Source organism: Schistocerca americana, chromosome 1 (assembly GCF_021461395.2).
Source record: "Schistocerca americana isolate TAMUIC-IGC-003095 chromosome 1, iqSchAmer2.1, whole genome shotgun sequence".
NCBI lineage: Eukaryota > Metazoa > Arthropoda > Insecta > Orthoptera > Acrididae > Schistocerca > Schistocerca americana.
The window spans coordinates 278,275,392-278,303,263 of NC_060119.1; the positions used below are offsets into that span (position 1 = coordinate 278,275,392).

Here is a 27,872-nt window from a genome sequence, read left to right on the forward strand (position 1 = left end):
GTTCAAACAATCGTTTAAATCACCAAGAGCACTGGTTTTGGAATGAAAATGCAAAAATGGAGTCTCATTCAGACAGAACTGACCCTGAGACACTCACTGTTTTAACCTATCTATTACAGCAAGTGGTTTTAATGAAAAGTCTTAAGTAAATAATTGCTTTGCAGTATGTTACACTTCATATTGTACAGTATGGAAAGCTCTGGCAGAAAGTAAATAATTTAGGAGTATAGGTAACAACTCATTGAAAGCAGAGGCTTTGAGTCATTGACAAGTACACTAAAGACTGAAGTTTTCTGTCTTATTTGTGTACCTGTTGACAGTTCAATGCCTCTATTATGCGATGAGTGATAACTTAAACTCATAAATCACTTACACTTCATATTGTGTGTGTGTGTGTATGTGTGTGTGTGTGTGTGTGTTTTTCCGCAAGAAGAAAATGACTAGGACACTTCACAAAATATTTCTGGGATTGGGTCCACACAAAAATTCTATGGTACTGCATACCACAATTCTGTTACATCATTGCCACATCCTAGGAGCAAATTGTTACAAAGGATATATTTCACGTGTACTCCTAGCAGAACATCTTAAAAGTAGTATTAACTCATATGGGCAGAAACAAACAAAATAGGTAATGAAAATGGCAGTACTTGGAATCAAATACATTAAATCACACTTTATTTCTCACCTGTCTTGCCTGCATCCGTACGTGGGAATGTTCAGATGTTATACTAAGAGCAGCAACTTTCTGCATTACTTCTGGAATTTCAGACACAATGAAACGGCGTACCAGAATTGCTCTCAACAATCCAAATGCTGTTGCCTGTCGCTGATAATCATGCATATCCTTTTCTGCGTACAGTAACAAAGCTTTCAGCTGGTCAGAACTCAAGATATTTTGTTCCACGTCACGAACCAGCACTGTCACTGCCTGAAAAGAAATTACATGATAAACACTATGTTTCCTCAAATCAATTGTAATTGTTTCTTAAAAAATATTTTTATCAACATGTTAAGAGGGAACAAAGTCAATGAATTCTCAAGCTACACTGTGTTCACTCCATATAAAGTATCAGATAGAAACTGCCGTATTCCACTACTAGTGCACGTAAGTGTGAGTGCGCCATGTCTGGATCACCATGCATGTACGCTTGATTCGGCTGCCAACTGTATCAGCGTGGGCCAATGGCTGCAGGCCACGTACACGAGGTGTGCATGTGGCATGGTTGCCATTTGTACCGTTTTTATTATTAGACTGCAAAACCAGGCTAAAAAATTCCTAGTTCATAAAGCTGAACAGACCTTTATAATCCCTGAAAATTGTCACTGGAATTTTCATCTTCTTCTTCTTCCTTCTCATCATCATCCTCTTCGTATATGTCTTCACTACAATTGAGAGCATTACTTATGTCACACTTCTTGAGAGATTTAACAATAATGTCTTCTCTCACTCTAGACCTTGACTGTTTTATCCACTGATGCAATTGTTTGATTGTAGATCGTTTTAAAGCTCCCTTCAGCATCAAGTCATGTTGGGTTTCATCCACCATTGATTTGTTCCATTCCTCTCTCATATACACTCTAAAACACTCTAAATGGTTCATTTATTGAGACATCAACAGGTTGCAACTGTGAAGTAAGCCCTCCCAGAATGACAGCAAGCTCTGTATTTCTCTGTCTCAATTTCTCTTTCACAGAATTTTTCAAATGACTACTAAACTGATCTAGCACAAGGAGAGAAATCTTTTTCAATAAAGCATGTTTCCTTCTCTCCCATACTCTTTTAATCCATAATTTCATACCAGCCTCATCCATCCAACCTTTATCATGTACATGAACAATAACACCTGGCGGTATTTATGAAGGCTTTGGCACTCTTTTGCACTTGAAAATGATCACTGGATTAAATTTAGTGCCATCAGCACAACATGAAAGGACAAAGACATAGTGTATTTTTTCATGTTCACTTGTTTCTACAGTTACAGTTTTAGCACCTTTCATGGGAAGAGTTCTGGTACTCGTCACACCAACACAGAGGAGTTTCGTATATATTCGGTATTTGGCTTACCTCCACATTGGTTTTCTTTTGATGTTGAATAATAAAGTAATGGAAACATAATATTTTCTCTTCATACTCTTGTGGCATTTTCTGAGATATTTTGGTTCACATGCTAAGTCCATGATGCTTCATAAACCTGCTTCATCAACTCCATCCTCAAAGTCTGTTAAGTTCCACTGTAGCACTAGCTTTTGAGTGCGTATTTGAATCATTTTTGTCTTCATTCCAATGCCATTTTGATGGTGTCATTGAATCCATTTCAATACGTCATCATCTAGTTTGGCCATTTTTATACAGTCCTCTATTTGCACGTTTAGTCTTCCTCATTTTTTTTCAATTCTTGCCCTCCAATTGTGAATGGTTTTTCTGTTGGTGGAGAGCTGAAATGCCACTCAGCAGCTTGTTTCCATGTTCTTCTGCATTTACTATTACTTTCAATTTATAGCCCGCATTATATGAATACTTTTTATTTTTTCCATTATGAAACTAGCAACTAACAAAAAAATTGTACCGTTACCGATAACATAAATCACTTTCAATTCAAGTTCACTGGCACTGTAGACTGCAATGAAGCATCATAGGCCTGACAGTGTTCTGGGTTTGTGATGGTGGGGCAGGAGGGAGACAGTGTTAGCAAGCTTGTGAATCCCCACAACTCAAGGTCATCACATCGGTGCACTGCTGCTGCCAGGTGAATTCAATGTTGTCAGACAGAGATAGGTTTCTCATGGCATCAGTAGCCATAGACTGTGGTCATGTGTGCGTGAGTTGTATTTGCGTGCGTGCGCACGCGTGTGTGTTTTAGACAAAGGCCTTGTTTGCCAAAAGCTAATGTCCTGACAGTCTTTTTGTTGTGCCTATCTGTGACTCAGAATCTCTGCTATGTGGTGAGTAGCAAGGACAACATCAACTACAATCGCAGTGGGCATGGGATCTACAAGACTGGACCATGGATTAAACTGTCAGGAAGTTTCATATCAGCACACATTCTAGTACAGATTGAAAATTCATTCTGGAAGCATTCCCCCAGGCTGTGGCTAAGTCATGTTTTCACAACATTGTTTCTTTCAGGAGTGTTAGTTTTGCAGGATAGCTTCTGTGAAGTTTAGAATGTAGGAGATGAGGTACTTGCGAAAGTAAGGCTGTGAGGGCAGGTTGTGAGTTATTTTTGGGTAGTTCAGTTGTTAGAGCACTTGCCCGTGAAAAGTAAAGGGCCCAAGTTTGAGTCTTGGTCCAGCACACAGTTTTAATCTATCAGAGTTTCATATGAGAGCTGCTCCACTGCAGAGTGAAAATTAATTCTGGAGGCTTTACAGTTTTTACAGGCTTTCAACAGAGAAGACCCCACAATTTGTATACAGAACAAGACCTCTAATCCCTTAGCTAAATTAAAATTGTGGTATATGACCAGAGGTGAATGTGTTTAGAACACTCAACAGTAAAATAATTTGTCTCTCATTTTTACACATTTCTTCACAAAACTTAGCTTATTTCTTTAGCATCTAGCATCCTCTCTTGTCTTGCTGTATCATTTAGCAGCTATTTTGTTTTTCATAATCAGCAGCATCTTCTTTCCTCTTCCAAGACAGCATTTCAAACTACCTTTTTTTGACAACATCAATCAGTATAGACTCCATGTAGATAACATCATCATCATCATTTAAGACTGATTATGCCTTTCAGCGTTCAGTCTGGAGCATAGCCCCCTTATAAAATTCCTCCATGATCCCCTGTTCAGTGCTAACACTGGTGTCTCTTCTCATGTTAAACCTATTACTTCAAAATCATTCTTAACCGAATCCAGGTACCTTCTCCTTGGTCTGCCCTGACTCCTCCTAACCTCTACTGCTGAACCCATGAGTCTCTTGGGTAACCTTGGTTCTCCCATGCGTGTAACATGACCCCACCATCTAAGCCTGTTCGCCCTGACTGCTACATCTATAGAGTTCATTCCCAGTTTTTCTTTGATTTCCTCATTGTGGACACCCTCCTGCCATTGTTCCCATCTACTAGTACCTGCAATCATCCTAGCTACTTTCATATCCGTAACCTCAACCTTGTTGATAAGGTAACCTGAATCCACCCAGTTTTCGCTCCCATACAACAAAGTTGGTCGAAAGATTGAACGGTGCGCAGATAACTTAGTCTTGGTACTGACTTCCTTCTTGCACAAGAGAGTAGATCGTAGCAGAGTGCTCACTGCATTAGCTTTGCTACACCTCGCTTCCAGTTCTTTCACTATGTTGCCATCCTGTGAGAATATGCATCCTAAGTACTTGAAACCGTCCACCTGTTCTAACTTTGTTCCTCCTATTTGGCACTCAATCCGTTTATATTTCTTTCCCACTGACATTACTTTCGTTTTGGAGATGCTAATCTTCATATCATAGTCCTTCCATTTCTGATCTAGCTCTGAAATATTACTTTGCAAATTTTCAATCGAATCTGCCATCACAACTAAGTCATCCGCATATGCAAGACTGCTTATTTTGTGTTCACATATCTTAATCTCACCCAGCCAGCCTATTGTTTTCAACATATGATCCATAAATAATATGAACAACAGTGGAGACAGGTTGCAGCCTTGTTTTACCCCTGAAACTACTCTGAACCATGAACTCAATTTATCGTCAACTCTAACTGCTGCCTGACTATCCATGTAAAGACCTTTAATTGCTTGCAAAAGTTTGCCTCCTATTCCATAATCTTGTAGAACAGACAATAACTTCCTCCTTGGAACCTGGTCATATGCCTTTTCTAGATCTATAAAGCATAGATACAATTCCCTGTTCCACTCATAACACTTCTCCATTATTTGCCGTAAGCTAAAGATCCGGTCCTGACAACCTCTAAGAGGCCTAAACCCACACTGATTTTCATCCAATTGGTCCTCAACTAATACTCGCACTTTCCTTTCAACAATACCTGAGAAGATTTTACCCACAACGCTGATTAGAGAGATACCTCTGTAGTTGTTACAATCTTTTCTGTTTCCATGTTTAAAGATTGGTGTGATTATTGCTTTTGTCCAGTCTGATGGAACCTGTCCCGACTCCCAGGCCATTTCAATTATCCTGTGTAGCCATTTAAGACCTGACATTCCACTGTATTTGATGAGTTCCGACTTAATTTCATCCACCCCAGCTGCTTTATTGCACTGCAATCTATTGACCATTTTCTCCACTTCCTCAAATGTGATCCTATTTCCATCATCATTCCTTTCCCATTCTACCTCGAAATCTGAAACATTGCTGATCGTATTTTCACCTACATTGAGCAACTCTTCAAAATATTCCCTCCATCTGCCCAAGGGATCCACAGGATTCACCAGCAGTTTTCCTGACCTGTCCAAAATACTTGTCATTTCCTTCTTACCTCCCTTTCGAAGACTGCTAATTACACTCCAGAATGGTTTTCCAGCAGCTTGACCCATAGTCTCCAACCTGTTTCCAAAGTCTTCCCAAGATTTCTTCTTGGATGCTGCAATTATCTGTTTGGCTTTGTTTCTTTCTTCAACATAACTTTCTCTGTCTACCTGAGTTCTAGTATGTAGCCATTTTTGATACGCCTTCTTTTTCCTTTTACAGGCTGCCTTGACTGTGCTATTCCACCAAGCTGTTTGCTTCATCCTACTTTTACACACTACTGTTCCAAGACATTCTTTAGCCACTTCTAGTACTGTGTCCCTGTACCTTGTCCATTCCTTTTCCAATGACTGTAATTGACTACATTCAACTAACTGGTACCTTTCTGAGATCGCTGTTATGTACTTGTGCCTGATTTCCTTATCCTGAAGTTTCTCCACTCTTATCCTCCTACATATGGACCTGACCTCCTGCACTTTCGGCCTCACAATCCCAATTTCACTGCAGATTAAATAATGATCAGTGTCATCAAAGAATCCCCTGAATACACGTGTGTCCCTCACAGCCTTCCTGAATTCCTGATCTGTTATTATATAGTCAATGACTGATCTGGTTCCCCTGCCTTCCCAAGTATACCGGTGAATATTCTTATGTTTAAAAAAGGAGTTTGTGATTACTAAGCCCATACTGGCACAGAAATCCAAGAGTTGTTTCCCGTTCCTGTTGGCCTCCATATCCTCTCCAAATTTACCCATAACCTTTTCATACCCTTCTGTTCGATTTCCAATCCTGGCATTAAAATCACCCATGAGCAGAACACTGTCCTTGTCCTTTACTCTAACAACTACATCACTGAGTGCCTCATATAAGCTATCCATCTTATCTTGATCTGTCCCTTCACAATGCGAATATACTGACACAATCCTAATTTTCTTGCTAGACACTGTCAAATCTATCCACATCAGTCGTTCGTTTACATACCTTACTGCAACTACGCTGGGTTCCATTTCTTTCCTGATGTAAAGCCCTACACCCCATTGTGATATTCCTGCTTTGACTCCTGACAGGTAGACCTTGTATTCTCCCACTTCCTCTTCTTTCTCACCCCTTACCCGAATGTCACTAACAGCTAAAACGTCCAGCCCCATCTTACTTGCAGCCTCTGCCAGCTCTACTTTCTTCCCAGAGTAGCCCCCATTGATATTAATAGCTCCCCATCTCATTACCATTTGTTTGCCAAGTCGTATCTTAGGAGTCCCTGGTTTGTCAGTTAGAGGTGGGACTCCGTCACCTCCAAAGGTCTTTTGCTCTGATTGTTGCCAGCACCATATTTAAAGTACCAGGGAAGCAGGTTGCTAGCCTTACTTGCCCTGAGTCCCATTGAGTTTTACCCCTAACGGTTGAGGGACTAACCGGTGGATTTGGTAGTCTTTGCCGTATGAGCACAAAGGTGACCACGACTCAGAATATGTCCGAGATGCTCAGCCTTATTCCAAAGTAACTGGTATCCCGACTGTCGGGACCACTTACTTGGCCTCTCATACGTTGCCCGTGGTTCATGAACTAGGACATGACTACAGGAACCCATCAGCATAATTAATTCTTATCTATCAATATTTATCTCTGTAAATTCCAAAGGGTTAGATGAGGTGAGGTACATACGATTAAAGAAAACAAGAAGTGAGTGCTCAGATCACAGATCGTTCAGAAGTAATGGATAGAATCAACTCTTGTTATGAGTAGGTTATTTTACCCAAAATTCTAACCAAATCACTCAGAGTTGATTTCAAGTATTCAGCCAATCTATGTGACATCATAGTTATAATCATGCAGAATTCCTCCCAAGCATCCTTCTGTATGGCTCATACATTTTGTGCGATAGGCTATTTTCCTATGTTAAAAATATGGTTTGGGTTGTTGTTATTCTCATTCACTGTAACATTCAGATAGCATTTATGGTCAATATTCTCATAAAATATCTGTTTTTTATGTAATTAAAGCTTAAAAATTATTATATATCAAAATTTGGTCACATGATTGAGAATGCTGTGTTACTGGCTGAAGCTAAGGTGATGTCATAGACTAGAGTAAGACAAAGCTATATATGTATCATAGGAGTTGTGAGGTCTTTACATACATTTTTGCAAAAAGTTTAGTTATTTAGTGAGGGAAATCTCAATTACAACTTTCAAGTAATAACAGAAAGGAATTTTGCGAATGCTGATAATGGAAACCTTACGGAAGTTGATGTGTTTATGGTCCACCCATTTAGAGCAGCAATATTTGCAACAATGGACATTCTTTTCACTGCTCCCTAAAACATCATTAAACTCACTTAAAACTAAGGAACTGTAGAACCTTTGCAGATGGATCCTTATATTATAACTAGATTGTCAGCTATCATTCATGAGCTACGACCAAAAACATGATAAAATTGTTCTTGGCAAATCTTAGTGCTGATTTTCTCTATAGAAGACACTCAGCAGAAAAATACTATGAGCAGGCACTCAGTGGTGCAACAGGTAGTGCATTTGACTGTGGATAAAGAGGTCACATGTTTGAATACTGGAAGGGTTTTATATTTTTAAAAGTTTTATACGAAATACAAAAAGAGCATTAGCAAGAACTGTAGTATTTGTTTCAATGGTGGGATGTATTATATATAGCTTCACATTAATCTTAGTCTGAGAAATGGACACCAGAGGATAAATGAATTTACTCTGCAGACAAACAATTCACTTTTTTGGAAAGCATTGCTAGCAGTGAAGATACCACCATATGCCCACAGTACAATGAGGTTTAGGACGATGAGATTCTCTATACGGAGAGATATAAAGCACATACAACATGCTACTAACACAAACAAAAGGGCTGTGATGTGTGCATAAGCTAATGTCAGTGTCTGAAGCAGTCTTACTCCATCTTTATGTAAGATGATGAAACTTCGAAAGTTTAAGAAATAAGGATCCTAGCTCTACAATACAAAGATAAAAAAACATTGTTTCTAATAAAGCAAAACGTGTGGTCACATTAACTAGAAAATATCTTTTAGCATGTCATTATCATCATCATCATTTTTCCAACTCCAGTTCCCCCGGTGTTGTGTATAAGCACTTGCCATATCAAGTGAGTCGTGCTTCGGTAGCTCAGATGGTAGAGCACTTGCCTGTGAAAGGCAAAGGTCCCGAGTTCGAGTCTCGGTTGGGCACACAGTTTTAATCTGCCAGGAAGTTTCATATCAGCGCACACTCCGCTGCAGAGTGAAAATCTCATTCTGGAAACTTGCCATATCGTTCTGTCTTCATAGATCTTTTGTTTCAGGACAGCTTCCGATTTGTGTCCTTTCTCCTCCACATCTGATTTTACAGTCTCTATCCAGTGTTTTCTTGGTCTTCCCCATGGTCTTCTTCCTACAAGGCTCAGGTTGAAATACCTTTCGGCAGGTCTTTGGCTGTTCATTCTCATTATGTGCCCATACAACTGAAGCTCGCATTTCTTTATGACACTGCTAACAGGAACATCAATACCAACTACTTTTCTGTTCACCTCATTTCTGATTTTGTCCTTTCTAGTTATTTGATGCATAGTCTTAATGAATTTCATTTCTGTTGCCTGAATTCTTTGAGGTCTTTGTTTAGTAGGGTACATGTTTTTTAAACCATTTGTTAGGATGGTACAAAATATAATTTTTCATAATGTGGGGCCACAGTCATAATATATTTCGTTAAAGTCAGTACCACCATTAGACTGTTTTTTATTTGCCGTGTTACATTTACACGATCATAATTTCGACTTTAAAGTGCCATTATCAAGTGTTTTAATGTTATACAGTGCCTAAGATGGCATACTGTCGTATTTAAAATACTCTATTGTCTCCTGATCGTGTAAATGTAACACGGAAAATAAAAAACAGTCTAATGGCAGTACTGACTTTAAGGTGGTACAAAATAGTGTTGTCATTCGAGATCATGCTTCATAGGTACTTGAAATGTGAAACAGATTCTTATTTGGCTCCTTCTACACTCCTGGAAATTGAAATAAGAACACCGTGAATTCATTGTCCCAGGAAGGGAAAACTTTATTGACACATTCCTGGGGTCAGATACATCACATGATCACACTGACAGAACCACAGGCACATAGACACAGGCAACAGAGCATGCACGATGTCGGCACTAGTACAGTGTATATCCACCTTTCGCAGCAATGCAGGCTGCTATTCTCCCATGGAGATGATCGTAGAGATGCTGGATGTAGTCCTGTGGAACGGCTTGCCATGCCATTTCCACCTGGCGCCTCAGTTGGACCAGCGTTCGTACTGGACGTGCAGACCGCGTGAGACGACGCTTCATCCAGTCCCAAACATGCTCAATGGGGGACAGATCCGGAGATCTTGCTGGCCAGGGTAGTTGACTTACACCTTCTAGAGCACGTTGGGTGGCACGGGATACATGCGGATGTGCATTGTCCTGTTGGAACAGCAAGTTCCCTTGCCGGTCTAGGAATGGTAGAACGATGGGTTCGATGACGGTTTGGATGTACCGTGCACTATTCAGTGTCCCCTCGACGATCACCAGTGGTGTACGGCCAGTGTAGGAGATCGCTCCCCACACCATGATGCCGGGTGTTGGCCCTGTGTGCCTCGGTCGTATGCAGTCCTGATTGTGGCGCTCACCTGCACGGCGCCAAACACGCATACAACCATCATTGGCACCAAGGCAGAAGCGACTCTCATCGCTGAAGACGACACGTCTCCATTCGTCCCTCCATTCACGCCTGTCGCGACACCACTGGAGGCGGGCTGCACGATGTTGGGGCGTGAGCAGAAGACGGCCTAACGGTGTGCGGGACCGTAGCCCAGCTTCATGGAGACGATTGCGAATGGTCCTCGCCGATACCCCAGGAGCAACAGTGTCCCTAATTTGCTGGGAAGTGGCGGTGCGGTCCCCTACGGCACTGCGTAGGATCCTACGGTCTTGGTGTGCATCCGTGCGTCGCTGCGGTCCGGTCCGGTCCCAGGTCGACGGGCACATGCACCTTCCGCCGACCACTGGCGACAACATCGATGTACTGTGGAGACCTCACGCCCCACGTGTTGAGCAATTCGGCGGTATGTCCACCCGGCCTCCCGCATGCCCACTATACGCCCTCGCTCAAAGTCCGTCAACTGCACATACGGTTCACGTCCACGCTGTCGCGGCATGCTACCAGTGTTAAAGACTGCGATGGAGCTCCGTATGCCACGGCAAACTGGCTGACACTGACGGCGGCGGTGCACAAATGCTGCACAGCTAGCGCCATTCGACGGCCAACACCGCGGTTCCTGGTGTGTCCGCTGTGCCGTGCGTGTGATCATTGCTTGTACAGCCCTCTCGCAGTGTCCGGAGCAAGTATGGTGGGTCTGACACACCGGTGTCAATGTGTTCTTTTTTCCATTTCCAGGAGTGTAGAAATATATTTGAGGCTGTCCCTTGCCTGTTGATGGTCATTTCTACTGTTTTGTTTTACTTATTTTTAGTCTGAAATTTTTGAATATGTTGTTCCAATATTTAAGGTTCTTCTGTGCTTCAGCTTCTGTCTCTCCCCATACTATCAAATCATCAGCAAAAACCAGGGCATCTGGTTCACTGTCTATTTTCTTGGTAGATTTTATGATCTTGTTTAATACTATTACAAACAGGAGTGGTGACAAGGCACTTCCTTGTTCGAAACCTCTCTCTGTCTCAATGCATTCTGATCATCCGTTGCCTATCTGGACACAGCTGTAACACTTTTGGTACAGCATCTTGACTTTGTCGATTAGGCACTTTGGCAACTTTAGGTCTTCCAAACATTCAAATAGATATTTCGAGGAACACTGTCATACGCTTTTTCAATGTCCACAAACCAAATCACAAGATTTGTTCCATATTCCCAGTACTTTTCTGTCAACATTCTTACTGCAAAAATAAGATCCACAGTACCTTGGTCTTTCCTGAATCGATGTTGTTCTCCATCGAGTGAAGGTTCTACTATCTTTCTGATTCTCATTTCTATGATCTTTTCTAGCAGCTTCAAAGTGTGTGATAGCAGCATGATACCTCTGTAATTTCCACATTTTTGTCGATTGCCTTTTTTGAACAGAGGGATGATGACTCCTTTACTCCAGGCTTCGGGGATTTTGTTTTCTTTCCAAACCACTGATAATACTCTATATAGCCAATTTAAGCCTAATATACCAGCTGCCTTTATCATGTCTGAGCTGGGACCATCAAAGCCTGTCGCCCTTCCTTTCCGCATGCTCTAAAATGCTGTTTCTACTTCACGCCGTGTTGATTGGTGTCCGTTAGTTTGGATTTCTTTAATTACTCAACAGTCATTTATGGTTGTGTTCTCCCTTCTCTATTTAGCAGCATGCTGAAATACTTTTTCATTTCATCCCTGATGCCTTCCTCTGTTCATATTAGGTTACAGTCATCTGTTTCCAGGGCAAGGATATTTACATATTCATTTAGTTTGCTCTTTTGTACTTTGAGTAGTAATTTCCTACTTACCTGACAGTCTTCCTCCACCCTTTTAGTAGAGTCTCCCCAGAATTTTTCCTTTTCTTCCTGGATCAGTCTTTTTACAGCTAGTTTCTTTTTCCAGTATTCTTGAGCTAGATGTTCAGTTGCTAATTCATTTTGTCTATCATCTGTTTCCTATCTTTTACTGCTGTCTTTACCCAATCATTCCACCAAGGTGTTTCCTTCTCTTTTGGTATGGCACTCGTTTTCCCACAGAGGTCTGCAGCTTCTCTAACAAGGATTTCTTTGAATAAGGACCAGTCTTCTTCTATTCCCCTTTTCTCAGTTTTGGGTAACATGGCTGCTATTTGTGCTTTATACTTTCTATTCTTTTCCATGTCCTTCAACAACAAGTTTTAATCTTTGGCATTCCCTTTTGTTTAAATTTTGGCACCTGAACATCTTTTAGGTCAGTAGTTAATAGCCGGTGTTCGCTATCTAGGCACTCACTAGGTGTGACTTGAACATCCGTAACAAACTGACCAGCTTTTCTATCAGTGATGATGAAGTCTATCACAGTCTTGAGCTAACCACCCCAGCATCATGTTTTTCCATGTAATGTGTGCAAACAGTGATTGCAAATGTAAAACATGTGAAAACAGCAAGGAAAACACAAAAACGTTCTATTTCTGATCGGTGTGGTGAAATTTTTCAATTGTGGTTTGGTTTTCATATGAGAGGGCTGTCAAATCATTTTATAAATAAGTTAAAATAGTCTTTCAGGTTTGATTCGACCCAGTGATCTATGGACATCATCTTATAAAACTCGATGGTCTACCGCTCTATCAACTGAGTTACTGAATAATTTATGTAAAGTTGGGTAAAATGACAATCTTCACTACGAGTTTAATTTCGTTGAATGATGCTATCCTTCCGTGCAACAGTAGGAAAGCATATCTCAGAGGTAAATTGACAGCTTCAAAGTGAAACACATTTTCAATTAATTTGGGGAACATGTGTATCGATGTAAAGGCATTTTGCCAGTACAGTGCAACAACATTTTATGCATCTTATCATTCTCTGGAACACTCAAAAACAAATTTCAGGAGTTTTTGTAGATGTATTTGTACACTGTGGTACGAGGTGCTATCCAAAATTTTCAGGACTGGTGCAGCCATTCGATGAAAACCTTACCTTTGGACTAATGGTCACCATCACTCTCAAAGTAGTTCCCATCCACACGTACACACCGGTCCCAGTGCTTCTGCCACTGGTCAAATGTTTTCTGGAAGTACTGCTCTTTGAGGGTGTTTATCACCGCCAGCAATGCTTCTTGAATTCTCTCTAGAGTGTTGAACTGACGGCCTTTCAACTAGAGTTTCAGTTTTGGGAATAGCGCAAAGTCGCAAGGTGCCAAATCTGGTGAGTACAGTGGGTGGGGTACAACCGCCATGTTGTTTATTGCCAAAAGGATCCTGATGAGCAAGGACATGTGACAGGGCGCATTGTCGTGATGCAGCAGCCAGTTCCCTTGACGCCAAAGTTCAGACTGTTGTTGCCACACATTTTCATGTAGCCGTCGCAAAACGTCACAGTAGTATGCGGAATTCACTGTTTGGTTGGGCGGGATGAATTCTTTGTGCACAATTATGAATTCTTTGTGCACAATTCCCTTGGTGTCGAAGAAAACGATGATCACGCTCTTCCCTTTGCTCTTCACCTATCTTTATTTTTTGGGTATTGGAGAGCCCAGGCTCTTCCACTGGGACAACTGTTGCTTCATATCTGGGTCATAACCATAAACCCAGCTCTCGTCACTGGTGATAACCCGTGACAAGAAGGTTGGATCATCACAGATGCGGTCTGACAAAGGTCCGCGCACACTTCGACACGCTGTGCCTTATGATTGGCAGTCAAAATCCTTGACACAAATTCTGCGGCGACACGATGCAAGCCCAATTCATCAGTCAACATTCGTTGACATGTCCTATAACCAATACCCACTTCATTCGCAAGGTCTTGAATGGTTCGACGTCAATCTGCACGAACCAATTGTTGAAGTTTGGCAACAATGTCTGGTGTTGTCCGGCTAACGGTCCTTCCAGTGTAAGCATCATCTTCGACGTCTGTACGGCCGGCCCTGAGCCGAACATGCCTCTCAAACACATGCATACGGCTCATGCTCTGCCCCCAAACATTTGTTGAATCATTGCAAGGGTCTCCGTAGCACTTTTCCCGAAATTCACACAGAATTTGATACACACGTGCTGTTCTGTTCACGGATCCATCTTAAAATCGCCATACACCAAACACACAGTATTACGGAAATCACTGTGGACACACAACATGTCCTCCCAGCTGAATGCCAGTCCGCACACTGACTCATCAGATATGCAGCTCTTGCCACCTAGTCGTGCGAAGTTCTACTACTCCTACTTTCCATATGGCAGCACCAGTTCTGAAAATTTTGGATTCCACCTCGTACTACACATCGTTTGTATGTAACCCATTTTCCAAAATGTAAATTCCAAAACAAGACATCAGTGTCAATTAGCATTATGACAATAGGAGCAGCAAGATAGCCAGTGACGTCACAAGACTCTAATGGAGCATTTTAGTGGGCTTTCAAATTATTTGAATTTCATTTCCATTTCTATAAAAGAATACTGAAAATCAAGAGGAGAAAAGCATATTAAGAGCATAAAATAACAGAATTAATCATTTAAGACAATTTTCTGAAAACTGTCAAATACCCTATTGTAATACAGATAAGATCCTTCAGAAAGCTTTTTGAATAAGTGAGAAAAATGCTAACACCAACAAATCAACGTGAAACATTAGCATATAACACAGTTTAAAACAAAAAACTGGTGCCAACTTTATGCTTCATCTTTAAAAATAAAATTCTGGGTAAAGTTCTGCAAGTCATACAATGTCAGAGGTAATACTATAAAATCTTGCCAGAAAGACACGGTGGAAGGTAAACAAGTAATTTTACGAAAAGAAAATATTATAAATGGAAAATATACACACAGTATAAAGTAATAAACAGAATGTATTCTACTACAATAGAAAATCTGTCGAGAGACACATAAGAAAGCTGCATTACCTTCAGAGGTAGTGATGAGTGACAATTTTTGGAAGCAGGAATAATCAAAGAAAATTCTGAAAAAAAGTTTATTTTTATATTTCTAATTTTATATGTGGAGGATAATCTCAGGATCACAAATGAGAACCAAAAAGAGCCCCGGCTTCTCCTACAGTTGTGGTGGTGGTGGTGGTGGTGGTGGTGGTGGTGGTGGTGGTTGTTAGTGTTTAACGTCCCGTCGACAACGAGGTCATTAGAGACGGAGCACAAGCTGGGGTTAGGGTAGAATTGGGAAGGAAATCGGCCGTGCCCTTTCAAAGGAACCATCCCGGCATTTGCCTGAAACGATTTAGGGAAATCACGGAAAACCTAAATCAGGATGGCCGGAGACGGGATTGAACCGTCGTCCCACAGTTGTGTTTTTTGTTCACTGTCACAGCCTGAAGTTGTGCAAGTAAACTTTGCCCTCTTATTATAGTAAGCTGACACTACCACCCACTGTCAATAGACTTACTATAGATGTTGCTACAGAAAACATTAATGTCATAATTCATCTTGATTATCCGAAGTGTACTTCTGTTACAGGCAATACACAGACACAAAATTTAAGTGCTTTGTTTAAGAATATGCTAGCACAGTGATTTTATGACCTTGTAGTCAAAATATAAGTTAACTAAACAGGCAACATAAAACTTACCTTAAATGCTGCTGCTACTAAGTCATAATTATCTCCTTTGCTTATTCCCGAAACTGCATACTTATGAAGAATAGTAAAAATTGATGTAGTCAATTCTTTCCCATAAGTTTTAATACTAGGCAGATCCATTTTAAGGATCCAAGACAAACACTGAAGAGCTTGTGTGCTTCTCTGTGAAAATAAAAATGAAATTTTTATCAAAAAATGGGAGAATTAAAAAAAGGCATTTTGTCAATATTCATTATATGCTTAGCAGTATTGGTTTGCCATTTCAGAAGTGTGTGCTTGAATGTAATCTGCATAAAGCATTGTTACTTATTAGAAGGAGTATAAACATAATATGTGCTATCATGACAGGACAGCCCATCGACTGGAGGTGACTATTTTGTAGACTTCACAGACTTCCATCGTGCTGAGATGGATGCATACTGTTGTGCAACTCTTCAATGTAATTCAGTTATCTTAAAGACCAAATTGCTTTGATTTGATATTGAAATGGAAACACGAAGAAATACGCACATGATCATTGGACACCATTATTCACTGAAACAGAAGCTGGCAATTTTGCACCATTTCAAAGTCCCTGGTTGGGCAGGAAGTGTGGGAAATTCAGATAAGTGGATTGAGCTTACAATTTTCTGTCTCCAGTACAATTTTTTGATACATTTTGCCTAAAACTGACTGATGTGTTTTGAATGCATAGGAATAAAACATTAAAATTAATAATAGTGAATTATACATAAAAGTGGCTTCAGATCCAGTAGGATACAACTGGATTTCTTTTTTAAGAAAAGGGAATGCTGTGATTCATAAATAATTACGATTTCTGCGTAAGGAGAAAAAAAAATTCTTTCGTCCTTTATATTTCAAAACAATCACTACACATCTTACTTCAATTTGACATAAATAGTACAGCTGTCTCCACCCTGAAAATCTTTCCACAGATGAAAGAAAAAATAGCTAAAACTATTAAAGGACCATCCAGGGACTGATATAATAATTTGTAATATGGTGCTTAACTAATGATTTATTGAGTGGTACCATTTTGGTGCAATTACACATACTATTCTGATATAACTAAACATAATTTATCTCCTGATTACAGACACAACAGCATTCTCGAAGAAAATGCCTGTTTAGGAAGCACATAAAGTATGCCACAGCAAACAGTATGGAAGTACTATCCTGCTTTTTCATCAAATGAATGACTATTCTAGTTTCTCATAGCCTCCTTGGACAGTACTGGAAATATTCATTTAGAGCACACTAGCTGGTGACTCTGCATCTGCCAGTTTGCTCTACTACAGAAAGTGGCTGTCTCTTCAAAGCCCTCTAAGTAGTCTTTGACTTGCTCAGTGCACCCAACGGAGGTATCACAGTTAGTAGGAGAAGGCACATTAGTCACAAACTCTGATGTACTTTTCACTTAATTCTAAATGGCTGTATTATTAGTACATAGGGTATTTCCAATTTCCTCTTTCAAATGTCTTAAATTTGTAGAGAATTCCGCACAGGTAATGATCTGAACTGTATACCATGTCGAAATATGAACTCCTCCCCCCCCCCCCCCCCAACTTGCTTTTTATGGAGGGGAGATTTCTTATATCAAACAACAGTTACTCAGTATTACTGGTAACATGTGAAAGAGAAGTTAATATTCTTCTTTTTAAATATGTCTGTCTCTTTCCACAGTCTCTATCTATTTCGAAGCTTTCACATTTGTGTCAGTGTTGTGTACATCTGCCTGCATTCTAACTACTGGTATTCACAGGTTCATGTGAATAATCCTCACTCTACAGCAAAGTGTGTGCAGTTATGAAAACTGCCTGACAGATGAGACCTGTGTAGCAGAACCTGGACTCTTGTCTTTCACAGGCAATGCTCTTATAAACTGAGTTATTCAGGGATAATCATGACCTGGCTTCACAGCAACAATTTGGCCACCAATTTTTGTACCTTCCAAAATTTTTTATCTTCCAAAATTTACAGAAGCCCTGCTGCATACCTACCACGATTAGCTTTCCAGGGAGGAAGAGATGATTGTTTGGGCTCAATGTTGTACTATCAAACTGGTTTTAAAAGGTGAAACTCATTGGCGTTACTAACTCTTCATAAAATCATGGATGCCCAGATACAAAACTGCTGAACTGACGAAAACATAAGAGCACACAGACACTGGGCTGAAACTTTATCATATCACTGGCATTTCAAACTGATAGAACTGATCTAGGCTTGAAATAAATGCTCGTAGTTGAAGCACTTATCCATTGAACCATTGGCAAGTTTCCTCTGAGATCTGTACTAAAGCTGCCAATCACACATGGCATCTATAATACTAACCAACTATTTTCGGGTAAGGAATCCAGACCCAGTTATAGGATGCTTACCTAATGGTTTCCTGGAGACAACAAAAATTTGATTTTCAATATGTCATATAAACAGTCACCTAATTCAAAGTGACATAATCTACTCAATGAGAGACAAAATCTTACTGAAAGGTTCAACACTGTAGGATAATTACTGGTATTACAGTTATAAACTGTATATATATCTTGAGGCAATGTCATGCACCACTTGCAAATATCAAGATTATATTCATTCAGTATCTGAGAATGAGAGCATGAAGTGACTTGCAACAAACTTACACACAATTTCAAACCTTCACTAATTGATATCACAGAAAACACAGCAGAATTAAGGTGTTTTTTGGTAATTTGGTGGAAGTACCGATCATTTCACTAAACAATGACAGTGGAACTTCAATCCAATGTGATATTACTTAGAGTGATGTTGGAGGTAATGTGTCAATATGGATGCAGAAATCGTACAAAGGCCGATTCATCTGTATAACTGGAATGTGCTGTTTACAGCTGAGATTCCTCTACAACAAAATTTTATCTGTTTAAAATAAATCTCATACACAACTGGAAATGTAATTTTGTCAATAAAGTGGTAATGTCCTTGGACAGTTACTCTTCTTTCGCTCAATGTGTATATTTTAGAGAAGTATATTTTAGATAGATTTTCTTACATTCATTAACAAAGAAAAAATTACTTCACATTTATTTCAGCTGAAAATAAGCAGGGTGGATAGGATATGTAATAACAATTAACTATAAACCTAGCAGCCCATCACTCACAATGAAACTGAGGATGTGAAACTGAGGATGTGAAACTGAGGATGCATCTACTTACTTTTGTAAAAAGCAGCTCTTGCATGCATACAAGGAGTGTTACACATTCACTTCACTCAAATTACTTTGTTTAAAATTTAGGGAAACTAAACTGCAGAACTTTAGGATGTGAAGATAATTTTGTGAGATTAGCAGAGGAGTTAATAAGGGCAAATGGAATACTTCAGGATTCTTAAAGTGTGAAAAAAATAATGAGAATCGAACAGAATTAAGATCAGGGGATGTTGTACTACAGAGTAGGGAGGAAACTCAATTTAGAGTTCAATGGGAACAAGAAAAGTAAACACAACATTACATGTACAGGAGGAATCACTGACAGACTTGTTTTACTAAAATACTGGAAATAATTTAAGACCATACACCAAACATGATAGAACCTAAAGAAGTCATTGGGGAAAGAGATACATTACTAGAAGTGCTAAAGAAGAAAATTGATTTGGTAAGGAACAAATAGAATTAAAAAGGAAACTGACTATAATCTATCAGACAATAAAAAAACTATAAAGATGTGGCAAACCTAAATTTTTTTGAATTGCAAATTACCACAGACTTGTAAGAAACAGATTAAAAGTAAGTACAAAGCTAGAAATAAAGAGACACACCAAGAAAAAAGTGAGAAATGTATCACTCATTCAGTTATTTAAACAAGATTCATGTGTTTATTTACATATACAAGCCAACTTCAGAACTTTCCTTTATGTAAGATCGCTTCTGCCACATAGGTCCGATTTTATAGATTCTAGCCTTCTACGGTTCATGTTGTTTTTGGATAGTTTTCATTGTGTCAGTTCTGTGTATTGTGATACATTGCATTTTTTTGGAACATTTACATGTACCACAAAAATCTCATACTATATCGTTAATTGTGAACTTAATTTGTGCCTTTTAGAAACTTTTGACCACAGTAGCCTTGTTGAACACCAATAATTCCCTAATTTCATTATACATTTACATAAAAAGGTATATTTTTGAAAATTTTCAGATGCTTGCAAATGTACGTTTTCAAGAATTTCTGTAAGTAGTGAGTGTTGTGGCTAGCCTATTTCATAGTAAATAGGCATTTTTGAATTACAATTATTGTTAATAACTAACTTAATCATGTCACATTAGTTTTCTCTTTTAACAGAGTTGTATATTGTCCACAATAATCATAAGTTAACACTATTGTCAAATTTCTTAGTGATATAACCTGGAAAACAATTCAAAGTAACTGTAAATTTTGTACCACACTTTTCTGTTGTTATAGTATGTACCTATGTACCTCATTTTGACTGTTAATCACTGCAGTTCTAAAAGGCCGCTGGTAATGTTTGTAGCATATCAGACCCATAAATTAAAGAGAATCAGCAAACTTAAAAGTTATTTGTTTACCATTCTGTAAAATATTGCACCAGCCATAATGCAGTCACACTGTGTGAGCTTTTCCCTGGGAGGAGACAATTAATTTTTGTTTGTAAGCAACTGGAAATCGCCCTGACTACTGCCAAGCACATGGTATCTGCTGAAAATGGGTGTGTTGGGAGGGCTACTGAGTGTCATATACCACAGATACCAAAGGTACCACAAATACCAGCCTCTTCTGTGGATACTGTCTCTTCTGAAGGAAATACAGGATCTATCACTACATGTCCACATAACTGTAAGTGGTGTGTCAATAGTACATCTCGGTATCCTCTACAGAGGAGACAGGTGCCTGGGAAAACTCATGCTGTTACAACCATCTCCAGTTTCGAGATATTGCCTTCCACTGAAATAGAGCCAGTAAGGCTCACTTCATCTGTTGTGAAAAGTGCTGAGTCCTGTGCCAAGGGAGGCAAACACAGAAGGGTAGAGATCTATTAACCATCAGCAATTTAAATGTGCAACAACTGATGGCACCACTTTGGGAAATGGCAGCAATGGACGGGAAGGAACATCATGAGCACTCAATGTGTAGCCGGAGTCTACATTCAACATGTTGAAGAGGCTATTTGGGCAGCCACTGAGGCAACAGGGCATAACCAACTGCAGTAAGTGATGAACATTGGGACAAATGATGCCTGCACCCTCGGCTCTAAGGTCATAATTGGATCATTCCAGTGGCTGGCAGAGAAGGTTGAGAATACGAGCTTTGCTCACAGAGATTCAAGGAAGTTCACAATCAGTAACATTGTCCCTAGGACAGATCATAGCACCCTGGTTCTCAGCTGAGTGGAGCTCTTGAACTAGAGACTGCAAAGGTTCTGTGACAATGTAGGCTGGTACTTTTTGGACTAGCACTATAGAGTTGAGAAACTGTAGGATCCCCAAAAATTGGTCGATGTGCGTTATACATCAGAGAGGTAGATGACAGTGTGTGGGATGCACATATAGGTTTTTTCGATTAAGCAACTCTCCATCCTGTCTGGAGATAATTACAGCTGTACAAGACCACAAAGTATCAGTGTAAGATTCAAAGAAATGTCTCCTACAGACAAGAATATCAAGATCATTTGCAATAAAGTGCCAGAGCTTGAAGTGCTCCTAACATCAGTGAAGCTCACAAATTACTAGTTGCAGAAAGGATGGTTAAAACTCACACTGATTGCAGAGAGATTTTTGAGGAAAATTTACACATGTATTGAAACAATATGCTAATGGGAAATGGAGATGGTGTTTTTGTTGCAGGAAAAACAAACTCAAATCTACTGAGGTAGAAACTGAAGCTGCATGTGAGATTGTTTGGCCAAGGCTCAGTACCAGGGATATGCATAAAATTGTACTTGAGAAAATGCATGACGCAAACCTGTATTAATCTTTTGTTATAATTGCTAATGGTTTTGGCAAAATACTATCTTCTTAGAATGAACAAAACTAACAAAACTGACATGTCATAATGCATGCTGACATGGAAAGTCAAACAAACACACCTGACCTATTTGAGGATGTCCAAATTGAAACTGGCATCAGGAACCATGAGACAGTTGCAGTAACAATGATTATCAAAGTACAAAGGGAAACTAAAACAAGTAGAACTTTTAGCTAAGGACAGAGGCTCCCAGAGGACCTACAGCTCATGGTTGACCATGCAATGAGTAGATATGTACCCAGTAGAACAGTCCATGATGGGAGGGATCCTCCATGATATAAAGTGACTGTAAAGAAATTCCTAAGCGAACAGAGGCTACTGTATAACAGGTTTGGAAAAAACTGAGGGCTACTGATGGAGAGACACTGAATGAAACAAATTTGGCTGTCAACAGGGCAATGTGTGAAGCCTTCAACGACTACTTTAGCAGAATATTGTTGAAAGATCTTCCATGAAACCCAAACAAATTCTGGTCAGATGTCAAGGCTATAAGTGGTACCCAAGTTAGCATCCAGTTACTTGCAGATGAGACAGGAACTGAAACTGGGGATAGCACAGCAAAAGCACAGGTATTTAACTCCACTTTCAAATGTTCTTTTATATAGGGAAACCCAGGAGTACTGCCCCAGTTTAATTACTGTCTCACTGAAAAGGTAAGTGACACAGATATTAGTGCCAATGGCATTAGAAACAGCACAAATCATTAATATAGAATGAGGCTCCAGTGCCAGATGGAATCCCTATCATATTCTAAATGGAATTTGAAGCTAGCCCGTCTTTTAACTATAGTCTATTGCAGAACTGTAAACCAAAAGCCATTTCTAGTAGATGGAAGAAAGCTCAGATCACATCCATCTACAAGAAGGGTAGCAGAAGTGATCCATGAAACTACCTCCCAATGTGCTTAACATTCACTTGCTGCAGAAACGTAGAAAATATTCTGAGCTCTAATGTAATGAGGTATCTCAAACACAATGAACATGTCACTTAGCACCGATTTCAAAAGCATGCGATTTCCTCGCATGGCATACTGAAAGCTGTGGATCAGAACAGACAGATAGATACACAAACTGGTGCTTACTTGGTAATAAATATACAACCAGTCGCTTTTTTACGATTTATTCAATCATGAAAATGTTTTCAAGGCACTATAGACTCATCTTCAGATGGAGGTGTCACAGAAACATTATCTTGTGGACCAAATTTCCGTAATTTCCACCAGCAACACCAGCAATGCACCTAGCTACACTTGGTCCACAAGATAATATTTCTGTAACACCTCCATCTGAAGACGAGCCTGCAGTGGCTCGAGGACATGTTCATGGTTGAATAAATCATAGAAAAGCAACAGGTTGCATATTTATTACCAAATAAATGCCAGTTTAAATCACAGTCGCAGTTCGTCATCCACAATGGATATACTGAAAGGTAGATACATATTTCTTTATTTCTGAAAAGCATTTGACTCAGTGCCACACCTATGCTTACTATCAAAAGTATGATTGTATGGGTTATCAAGCAAAATTTGTGACTAAATTGAAGATTTTTTGGAAGGGAGGATGTGGCAAGTTTTCTCGGGTGGAGAATCATTGACTAACTTCAGGTGTGTACCAGGGTAGTGTGATGGGTCCCTCGCTGTTCAAGTTATGTATTAACGACCTTGTTGGCAATAATAGTAGCAGCCACAGACTTCTTTCAGCAATAATAGTAGTAAGTACAGACTTATTTCGGATGGTTTTGTTATGTATAATCAACTACAGTTCAAAAGAAAGAGCACAAGTACTGATTCAGATCTTGATAAGATTTTAAATTGGTTCCAAGATTGGAAACTTGCTTTAAATGCTCAGAAAGGTACAATTGTACTTTTCACAAAATGAAAAAAAATGTAGTACACTATGATTATAATATTAATGAGTCACAGGTGGAATTAGTAAACTCATACAAATACCTTGCTGTGAGAAAGCTTTTGACAATGTTGACTGGAATACACTCATTCAAATTCTAAAGGTGGCAGGGGTAAAATACAGGGAGCGAAAGGCTATTTACAATTTGTACAGAAACCAGATGGCAGTTACAAGAGTCGAGGGGTATGAAAGGGAAGCAGTGGTTGGGAAGGGAGTGAGACAGGGTTGTAGCCTGTCCCCGATGTTATTCAATCTGTATACTGAGCAAGCAGTAAAGGAAACAAAAGAAAAATTTGGAGTAGGTATTAAAGTCCATGGAGAAGAAATAAAAACTTTGAGGTTCGCCGATGACATTGTAATTCTGTCAGAGACAGCAAAGGACTTGGAAGAGGAGTTGAAAGGAATGGACAGTGTCTTGAAAGGAGGATATAAGATGAACATCAACAAAAGCAAAACGAGGATAATGGAATGTAGTCAAATTATCTCGGGGAATTAGGTTTGGAAATGAGACACTTAAAGAAGTAAAGGAGTTTTGCTATTTGGGGAGCAAAATAACTGATGATGGTCAAAGTAGAGGGGATATAAAATGTATACTGGCAATGCCAAGGAAAGCGTTTCTGAAGAAGAAAAATTTGTTAACATCGAGTATAGATTTAAGCACCAGAAAGTCGTTTCTGGAAGTATTTGTATGGAGCGTAGCCATGTATGGAAGTGAAACGTGGACGATAAATAGTGTAGACAAGAAGAGAATAGAAGCTTTTGAAATGTGGTGCTACAGAAGAATGCTGAAGATTAGATGGGTAGATCACATAACTAATGATGAAGTATTGAATAGAATTGGGGAGAAGAGGAGCTTGTGGCACAACTTGACTAGAAGAAGGGACCGGTTGACAGGGCATGTTCTGAGGCATCAAGGGATCACAAATTTAGCATTGGAGGGCAGCGTGGAGGGTAAAAATTGTATAGGGAGACCAAGAGATGGATACACTAAGCAGAATCAGAAGGATGTAGGTTGCAGTAAGTACTGGGAGATGAAGAAGGTTGCACAGGATAGAGTAGCATGGAGAGCTGCATCAAACCAGTCTCAGGACTGAAGACAACAACAACAACAACAACAACAACAACAAGACTCTGTAGAGGTATAAAATGGTATGAACGCGTAGGCTCAGACATAAGTAAAGCAGATGGCAAACTGCAGTTCATTGGTAGAATACTAGGGAAATGCAATCAATCTATAAAGAGGCTTCATACAAAACCTCATGCGACTAATCCTAGAATACTGTCAGGTGTGTGGGACACATTCCAAATAAGACTAATACGGGACAGTGAATGGATACAAAGAATGGCAGGATTGTTCGACTCATGGTAGTGTCACAAAGAAGCTGAATGAACTAAATAGACAAACACTTCAAGACAGCTGAAACTATTCCATGCAAACCTCATTAGAAAGTTTCTGGAACCAACTTTTGTGATGAATCTAGGAATACATTACAGTCGCCTACATATCACTCCCACAGGCATTCCAAACACAAGATTGGACTAATTATAGCTTTGAAGCAACCATTTTTCATGATCCATATGAGAATGGAGTGGGAGGAAGTCCTAATAGCTAGTATAAAGGAAAGTATTTTCAGTCATGCAGTTCACATTGATTTTCAGAGTATAGATGTAGATGTATAACAGTGTGCAGCACTTAAATCTGGGCAAATTTCAGTTTCAATTTCCTCCCATATCGTAGTTCCACCAGAGGTCACGACTGGTGTTCTAGAAAGCCATAGGCATTTAGTAAACAGTCATAACCTCAAAATGACCAAGATGTCATGCCAAGTGTGGAGTACAACCGAAGAGCTGCGATTATCAAAAGTCTTTATGCTGGGCATTCACCCTCTGAAATAGTTCGATTCTTTGTGTACCAGCGATCAACCACTTGCAATATTGTGGCCAAGTATAATGCTTTGGAGAGGTCTGTGGGAAGGTTCCACTAACCTGGCGAGGAAATCTCATTCAAGGAAACATGTCACAAACTGCAGCAGTCATTGAAAAGGTTCAGGTGCTGATTTTAGAGGACCCAGGTAAATTGCTGGGAATTGGCATCAGTACTGAAATTCAGCGAGCAAAGAATGTGGTGGATGCCAGAGGACAACCTCATATGATCCATTTAGTACAAAACTGGCTCTTGGAAAACGTTGACATGTTATAGTCAAATGAGTTCTGACCCCCGAACAGCCCAGATTTGAATCCCCTTGACTACTATGTTTGCAGGGTAGTTGAAAGAGTTACCAATAAGAAGAGGCACCCTAATGTCGCATCTCTATTCACAACTATCGATGCAACATTCACAAATATGGACAGCACTATTTTAAAGAGTGTGTGTGATTGCTTGAGGATAAGATTGAAGACAGTTATTGTGGCTGGAATGGCTTACATCGAGTAATGTTACTCTTCAAAGATATCACTAGTTATATGTAAAGGGATTTTCATTTTCATTTGTATTTTGTTTCGATAAATTTGTGTTGAGGAAAAGAAGTTTCCATTTGTCTGGATTTAAGTGCCGCACCCTGTAGGGAGGGGAGGATTTGGGGAGGGGGGGGGGGGGGGGGAGGGAATTACTGGGTTTTCATCAGGCAACAAGCTGTCTTTAGAAGTAAATTATAGCACTATAGACCACAAGCAAATTTTGAATGAAGTCATAAAATGGAGCAATGAATGGTTCAAATGGCTCTGAGCACTATGGGACTTAACATCTTAGGTCATCAGTCCCCTAGAACTTAGAACTACTTAAACCTAACTAACCTAAGGACATCACACACATCCATGCCCAAGGCAGGATTCGAACCTGCGACTGTAGCAGTCCCGCGGTTCCGGACTGCAGCGCCTAGAACCGCACAGCCACCGCGGCCGGCTTTGGAGCAATGAGTATGGATGACTTTTCTGCCTGGGATTCATAGACTTTTGAGAAGCCTTTGACCCAGTTGGAACAATGTGTACTGACAGCCCTTGAGAAATAAGTCAATGAGGCCATCTAAGTGAATGTACCAAAGCATACATAGGTCAATGTGGCAGTTTTTTTATACTTCACCAGGACAATGACAAATTTACAACTGACAGAAGAGTTATGCAGTCATCAGCAAAACTATTCTCAGCACCCATAGGGGGAGTTTTCATGTTGCTAAACTGGGAACACAAATAGAGAGAATATGTAAGTGGAATATACCTGATTCACCTTCACTTTGGTACTGACATTTTGATTGCCTCTAGTGCAGATAATCACCATCTAATGTATGAAATTAATACAAAATGTCTGAAAAAGTAGGAATAAAAATGAATAATAAAAACATAAAACAAGGTTCAATTTCAAATAATGGAATGATGTAAATACTGGAAATGTTTGAAGCTTTTTATGGAGGAAAATATAGTTTTATTTTAGCACCGAATGAAGGAAGCAATGTATGTGTGATTTGTAACTTGTCACACACACACACACACACACACACACACACACACACACACATACACATGCGCGTGCGCGCAAAAATGGACACAATTGTAGGGAAAACGAATGACAGACTAGGATTCACTGGTAGAATACTAGGGAAGTATGATCACTCTACTCCTGCAAACAATGCTACAATATTGCTCACTCGCTCGCTCACTCACTCACTCACGTACGTGCGTGGCTGAGTGTGTGTGTGTGTGTGTGTGTGTGTGTGTGTGTGTGTGTGTGTTACTCCTGAAATATTTCTGCCAAAAGTTTCCTTACTGTATTTAACAGTAACTTTCAGGACGCCAGTAGCCATGTTTCTTAATGAAATAATGGATTCAAGAGGAGACGGAAGAGACTGGAAAACGATCTGAAGTAATAGCTAGAAGAAAATTGGAAAACATCAAGCAATTTCTGTCCATTCACACAGAAGTTTTCATCAGCCACAAAATTGGCAATGCAACTTAAAAATGTATGACACCAGGTATAATCATTATAGTTGTAAAAATGATGTGGTATGAAATAGGCATCATTATCATAACATAAGTACAAACATTTATGAACTGAGACTAATTGATTACAGAATAGAGATTTTGCTGAAGACTTGCATTAACAACACTTCACGGAAATTCCTGTATGGGAAAATAAACTGCTTGACAACTGTTAAGGAATATAAACATTGTTCGATAGAAATAACCACAGGCAATAATTTACAACATGAAACATAGTACATAAGTAATAGAGGCAGAGTGGTATACTTATAATGAAAAAT

At 39.6% G+C, this 27,872-nt stretch overlaps 1 protein-coding gene across 1 annotated transcript in view; it reads right to left on the minus strand.

The window, feature by feature from the left end:
• LOC124625459 (small subunit processome component 20 homolog) overlaps positions 1-27,872 on the minus strand; it is a 208,888-nt gene that overhangs the window by 50,431 nt on the left and 130,585 nt on the right. The window contains exons 28-29 of the mRNA XM_047149176.1: positions 15,695-15,865; positions 689-931 (exon numbers count right to left, since the gene is read on the minus strand). Coding sequence (XP_047005132.1) covers positions 689-931; positions 15,695-15,865 — 414 coding nt within the window. The remainder of the gene's footprint in view (positions 1-688; positions 932-15,694; positions 15,866-27,872) is intronic.